Below are 7685 nucleotides of genomic sequence, written 5' to 3' on the forward strand. Positions count from 1 at the left end.
ATCCCAATCAGGTTCATGGGAATAGGCATTTTGATCTTGTTGAATGACGCAAGGGTGGCTAACAGGCCTAACTAATCGGATTTTAGAGCAGATTGAGGTAAACAACCACAGCATGAGAAGATATATATATATATATATATTTATATATATATATAATTATCCTAAATTGTCACAAGAAATGACCTGGTGTGTTTGGTATAAGAGCAGCCGGACATTATCATGCTATTATATTCTGTTTGTTATGTACAATACTAATGAATCATTAAGTGACTTTACGAGACACAGCACCATTCTGAGAAGTGTTTATAATGGTTGGATGGCTTTGGAAGTTTCACATAACAACAGTTCCATGACCTAAGTGGTGCATTCAGTTGACTACAATTTATTTTTACACCATTGCAGCATCAGCGCCAAAAATATTTGTGGCGGAAGCCCCGAAAGCCAGGTCCTGGTGACGTTCATGGAGTTGCATAAGTTTCTATCTTGGGGTTTCTGAGACTGTTCCGTTCATATTTTCTTCCTCGCCCTTTACTGTTACTTTCGAGACGCCCACTCACTACTGTAACCACAGAAGCCGCGCGCAGTGACCTGATTGGGTGCTGCACAGCGCGTCTTTTCCGTTGTGACTAGAGTCTATGGAGGCTTTATAAACAGAAGACCCCACCTATCTTCAAACTTCACTTCTTCAACAGTTTCTGTATTCTATTAGTCATCGACCCACTATTCCCGCTTTTCAGAATGTCTACAGAGAACTTTTCAGGTGAGTTTTGAGCGTTGGCTTGATTTTTTACATTTGAATCATTATGCTATTGATTATTGCAGCGTTTTTTCTTGTATTTTATTCCTGCTGTTGTAGATTTTTAATGTGGATTGATTTTGTTTGGTATACATTATTTAGTTTTTAATGGCAAATTTTGAAAAGCTTTTAATCACTTTAGTCCTATTATTAATAGGCTAATTAAAATAAATGTGTAAAATAATTATATTCCATCATGAATTGAATTATTCCCACTCTAACTAAAACCATTTTCTAAATCCCCTATCAGACTTGGAGCTGGAGCTAACTGATCTGCTCCAGGAGTTCGCTGACGTGGTTGAGGAGATGAGAGAGCCTTCCCAAAGCGTCCCGTACGAATACGAGCTGCTCTTGTCTGAAGCCAAACGGCGCACCGGGCTAGGGGACGACGGCTCAGTGGTCAGCGACAGCGGCGTGGAAGACAATAGTGACTGCAGTGAGTAGCCTTTAGGTCTAAACATTTATGGTCGTGTGACCCATACATACGTGGAGGAGTGCGCGTGGCCTTTGTGCGTAAACGATGACTCAGATGGAGAATACGCCTGTGGGTAGCCGCCGTTTGAGCCCCTTTCATCAACCCTCACTTGACATTTTTTACTGGCGACAGCATCGGTTCATGAACATGCATCAACCTTAAATGAAATTAGAGTCACACAAAATAACACTGTTTCAACTAATGCACGTTTTCTCCATTACATCAAATTGATTTGTATGACTGTCTGTGGATGAAGGGTTGCATTATTTTATTTAACACATCATTCAATCTGAAAGTTATATTCAACATTAGCTACCAGAATGGTCTGCTGTAGCTCAGTTGGTAGAGCATGGAGCTTGCAATGCCAGGGTTGTGGGTTTGAGTCCTGGGGTCACCCATATGTAAAATGTATGCCGGTATGCTTTGGATCAAGTGTCTACCAAATGGCATATATTTAAGCAATAAGGCCTGAGCGGGTGTGGAATATGGCCAATATACCAGACTCAGGGCTCTTCTTATGCACAAACTGCTTGGATCCAGCTCTGGTATAATGGCCATATACCACAGCTCCCGAGGTGCCTTATTGTTATTATAAACTGGTTACCAATGTAATTAGAGCAGTAAAAATACATGTTTTCTCATACCTGTGGTATACAGCTTTCAGCCAATCAGCATTCAGGGCTTGAACCACCCAGTCTATAATATATATTAGTTGTGCCACGTGTAGATATGTTCTTTTGGTCTAACCTCTCTTTCTCTCTCTCTCTCTCTCTCTCTCTCTCTCTCTCTCTCTCTCTCTCTCTCTCTCTCTCTCTCTCTCTCTCTCTCTCTCTCTCTCTCTCTCTCTCTCTCTCTCTCTATTGCTCTCTCTCTCTCTCTCTCTATTGCTCTCTCTCTCTCTCCCTATTGCTTGCTCGCACTCTCTATCTCTCTCTCTCTCTCTCTCTCTCTCTCTCTCTCTCTCTCTCTCTATTGCTCTCTCGCCCTCTCTCCCTCTCTCTCTCTCCCTCCAGGCAGTGAGGCGTTTCTGGGTAACAGTTTGAACACCAGTGAAGAAGAGATCCACACTGCAGGCATAACAGTGACGCCCAAAGGTAAGGAGACCAACACCATTACATCTCAACCCATCACCATGTAAACTAGCTCGGAGCAATCTGTCCAGATGGATTTGTAGTAGGAGATCACTATCAGTCCATACACAGATCACTACCACTTTCCCACAGATAATTAGAGCATTACAATAGATCACTATTGATTTGAGTTTACACAACAAAGCTGGGCCGCTGTGTTTCTACAGCCTGTCTCCTGCAGGGCTATTGAGCCCCATCGTTGGGTGGTGGAGCGGGGGTTTAGGGTAGAAGCAGCTGTGTGTGGCTGGGTGAAAGGGGGCCACATTGTCTAATGTAGATGAGGGAATAATGTTCATTGAAAGACCACAGAGTGCTGGTTGAGGGGGCACCAGTCTGTCTGTCTCCATTATACTGGCACACATGGCACTACTTAAGACATACATTAGACATACATAACACTACTGAAGACATACATTAGACATACATAACACTACTGAAGACATACATTAGACATACATAACACTACTGAAGACATACATTAGACATACATAACACTCCTTAAGACATACATTATACATAACACTACTTAAGACATACATTAGACATACATAACACTACTGAAGACATACATTAGACATACATAACACTACTTAAGACATACATTATACATAACACTACTTAAGACATACATTATACATAACACTACTTAAGACATACATTAGACATACATAACACTGCTTAAGACATACATTATACATGCATAACACTACTAAAGACATTCATTAGACAAACATAACACTACTTATGACACATTCGACATGCATAACACTACTAAAGACATACATTAGACATACATAACACTACGTAAGAGACATACATTTGACTTACATAACATTACTTAAGAGATGCATTAAACATACGTACCTGTACATAGCATTACATAAGCCATACATAAGCTAAACATAACACTCGAATTTCCACGTCAGTCAGTCTGAGGTGTACAGCAGGCGCCTCACTGGCTCAGTGGAGTTTTATATTATGGGCTGTTTAAGAGGAGATTTTTTATAAAAACAGCTGAATAAGAGTCTGTGAATCTTATTTTCCATCTTGGTTAAACCAGGGGTTGTGTCCTGACCCCTTCATTATGTTCCAAATGGTACCCTATTTCCTATATAGTCCACTACATTTAACCAGGGCCCTAAGGGCTCAACGGAATAGGGTGTCATTTGGGATGCAGATTCTTCTTATATAATTCTGGGAGTTGGATCCCATTTCCTGCTCTGGTCCAAAGGAGGAAATGCCAGTGATCTTAAAGCTGCTTCTGCTGCATGTCTCCACAGAAATGTTCCATTCAACCACTCTCTGTTTCTCCATTCTCACATGCTCTCCTTTTTCTCTGCAGCCAGAATGGGAGACACAGGAGACCTACAGAGATTCATCGACAGTTTGGACCGGGAACTTGCTGGTATGCATCTCAAAACAAAACAAAAATTCCCCACAGCCGGACAATCTCTTTATATCCCTTTAGTCTAGTCTTTCAATCTCTTTATATCTCTTTAGTCGAGTGTTTCAATCTCTTTATATCTCTTTAGTCTAGTGTTTCAATCTCTTTATATTCCTTTAGTCGAGTGTTTCAATCTCTTTATATCTCTTTAGTCTAGTGTTTCAATCTCTTTATAGCTCTTTAGTCTAGTGTTTCAATCTCTTTATATCTCTTTAGTCTAGTGTTTCAATCTCTTTATATCTCTTTAGTCTAGTGTTTCAATCTCTTTATATCTCTTTAGTCTAGTGTTTCAATCTCTTTATATCTCTTTAGTCTAGTGTTTCAATCTCTTTATATCTCTTTAGTCTAGTGTTTCAATCTCTTTATATCTCTTTAGTCCAGTGTTTCAATCTCTTTATATCTCTTTAGTCTAGTGTTTCAATCTCTTTATATCTCTTTAGTCTAGTGTTTCAATCTCTTTATATCTCTTTAGTCTAGTGTTTCAAACCCATCTGAGGTCAGTGTATCATGCAGTTTATTTTCTATAGGCCTTTAATATTATTCATTTATTTATTGCTGGTTAGGCCTTTAATTTGATCAATTTCCCTTTCCATTGAGAAGTTAACACGTAGAGCGGCTAGTAGCCAGTAACCTACAAGCCGTATAGTGCATTGCTTTTGACCAGAGCCCTATGAGGGAATAATGCCCTATGGAGGAAAAGAGTGCCATTTGGAACTCAGACTGGTTCTCATCCCTGCAGTATCCAGCTGAATCACAGATCTCCTCTAGTGTCTAAATGCAGTATCCAGCTGAATCACAGATCTCCTCTAGTGTCTAAATGCCATGTCTGCAGGGTTGAGGTGGGCTATCTACACACCCTCCAGTGATAGTAGTCTATAGTACATGACTATCACTCTTACCACTATCAGCAGAGAGGCAGTGCTGTTTGAGAACACACAGAGACGTAGATCCACACACACACACACACACACACACACACACACACACACACACACACACACACACACACACACACACACACACACACACACACACAGACATGCACGCCGACTCACACACACATACACACCGTGTTATCAGACACAGATAAGTGCTGTGAATCATAACTGTTCTCGGCATCTGTACCAGGCTGCTGCATGCTAATGACTGTGCGTTTGTCTGTGTCTGTCTGACAGAGATGTGAGCGGAGAGACGAAGACTGAGAGAGAGCTGCTGAGACCACGGGGAGAGCGAAGAGAGAACAGACCAGAGGCTACACGGCTGGCTACCTCTGAACACACAACCACACTGATCTGAAACAGTTCTGTTCTGTTCGGAGAAAGCCAGCTCTCTCTTGGATAAACATGAGGAATTAAAAGGGCATCATGTTCCAATATCTAGAACACTACTGGACCTGAGGTGGTAGACTACACCCCTTCCCTCAGACTGGTGACGTATTCGCAGCTAAATGAAGCTGTTTTGTAGTCAATGTGAATCTCTTCAATAGGAGAACATAATGTGTGTGAAATGGCATCCAAGTACAACACTTGCTAATCACAAGATCTATAGTGGGAAAAGTAGGGTTTATGCCAACCTGCTGTTTCCTGATGGAAGGCCTTATAATAGTGAAACCCATTGTCCTCATCACAACCCAATGTGTTAGACTTCCCCCCCCATGTACAGTAATAGTTAAAAATGCTGAGTTTTATATTGTAAAGTGTAAAGTGATGTACAGTATTATAATGCCTATACTACAAACAGACCAGTGCCTAACCTGATGGTGATGATGATGATGATTTTTGTACAGATGAATGCACGGATTAATAAAGATAGTTATTTAAAAACAACTTTTGTTGTATTTTTAAGTTATTTAAAAGCAAATGAATAGTCTAAAAACATAGAGTAAGTGGGTGGAAAATGTACAGTGAAAAGTAAGTGAACAAAATGTAATTTCACATGATATCATTAATCAATCAATCAAGGAATCAAATGTATTTATAAAGGCCATTTTACATCAGCCGATGTCACAAAGTGCTATACAGAAACCCAGCCTAAAACCCCAAACACCAAGCAATGCAGAGGTAGAAGCACGGTGGCTAGGAAAAACTCCCTAGAAAGGCCAGAACCTAGGAAGAAACCTAGAGAAGAACCAGGCTGTGAGGGGTGGCCAGTCCTCTTCTGGCTGTGCCGGGTGGAGATTATAACAGAACATGGCCAAGATGTTAAAATATTAATAGATGACCAGCAGGGTCAAATAATAATAATCCCAGTGGATGTCGAGGGTACAACAGGTCAGCACCTCAGGAGTAAATGTCAGTTGGCTTTTCATAGCCGAGCATTCAGAGTTAGAGACAGCAGGTGCGGTAGAGAGAGTCGAAAACAGCAGGTTAATGACATTATTGGATTTATATAGCACTTTTCCATCTTCTCAAAGCTCTTTACATTGTTTGGGGGGGACATCAGCTATGTCACAGAGGAGATATGAGTGAATATGTTGAATATATCAAATATTTTCGAAAAATTAGAGAAATACACTTGACTACTGGCTTCTACTTCTCTTTTAGTCTTACTGCTAGTATCACACATACAACTGCCTGTACCCTCCGTTCACCTTACTCTGTCTGCTGGGCCTTTCTTCACTTCATGTTGTCTCCACTTCCTGTATGACTCCTCTGATTGGTTGGCAGAAGTGAAACTCCAAACAAAATCAGGAAACACACAAATCTATCCCTGGCACTGATCGGAGACAGTTAAAGGTGGGAAGTGCGTCAGTAGAGTTGATGGCATAACAATAGTGATTTAGTCTATGTTTATCATTGTTGTCCGAGGGTCAGAGGGTCAGGGATGAGACTATAACGTATTGCTGCTCTCACTAAGAGGCGACTACTGAGAAGCTCAATAGTTGGTCATTTGAAGACTTGAATTATCTTCTATTTGTCTCTACTGACACCCGATTTCCTAGATAGTGCACTACTATTGGCCGGATTATTATATGCATCTCAATTGACACCCTAATGGCACCCTATTGACACCCTAATGACACCCAAATGACACCCTATCGACACCCTAATAACACCCTATTGACACCCTAATAACACCCAAATTACACCCTATTGACACCCGAATGACACCTAAATGACACCCTAATAACACCCAAATTACACCCTATTGACACCCTAATGACACCCAAATGACACCCTATTGACACCCTAATAACACCCAAATGACACCCTAATGACACCCAAATGACACCCTATTGACACCCTAATAACACCCAAATGACACCCTATTGACACCCAAATGACACCCTATTGACACCCTATTGACACCCGATTGACACCCTAATGACACCCTATTGACACCTTAATGACACCCAAATGACACCCAAATGGCTCAAATGAGTTTTTACCTTATGTAGTGAGATGTGTACATATCCACAGACCCTAACGAGATGTGCTTCAGTGCTTACATCATTACTAACTGGTGGATCATGTAGTTACAGACGTGATGTGTAGCATACCATGCTATCGTTAACATGTGACTGTTACTAAAGCTGTGGGCTGAATCAGTTATTTTTAATTAACTAACAAATAACCCTGTACATTCTGTGAAGATAATGTATGACTTGGTAGTAGGTTACATTAGCTGTATGACGTGGTAGTAGGCTTCATTAGCTGTATGACTTGGTAGTAGGCTACATTAGCTGTATGGCTCTGTAGTAGGCTACATTATCTGTATGACTCTGTAGTAGGCTACATTAGCTGTATGACTCTGTAGTAGGTTACATTAGCTGTATGACTCTGTAGTAGGTTACATTAGCTGTATGACTCGGTAGAAGGCTACATTAGCTGTATGACTCGG

The 7685-nt window shown here is 40.9% G+C and overlaps 1 protein-coding gene across 1 annotated transcript; it reads left to right on the forward strand.

The window, feature by feature from the left end:
• The first annotated feature begins 516 nt into the window (after nt 1-516).
• On the forward strand, nt 517-5671 carry si:dkey-27i16.2 (regulator of cell cycle RGCC). The gene is made up of 5 exons (XM_014213145.3): nt 517-760; nt 1047-1232; nt 2285-2365; nt 3744-3806; nt 5021-5671. The coding sequence occupies exons 1-5, from the start codon at nt 739-741 to the stop codon at nt 5026-5028; spliced, it is 360 nt and encodes a 119-aa protein (XP_014068620.1). The 5' UTR covers nt 517-738; the 3' UTR covers nt 5029-5671.
• Nucleotides 5672-7685: the final 2014 nt, after the last annotated feature.

The sequence above is a fragment of the Salmo salar genome, chromosome 09 (assembly GCF_965601325.2).
Source record: "Salmo salar chromosome 09, fSalSal1, whole genome shotgun sequence".
NCBI classification, from domain to species: Eukaryota; Metazoa; Chordata; class Actinopteri; order Salmoniformes; family Salmonidae; genus Salmo; species Salmo salar.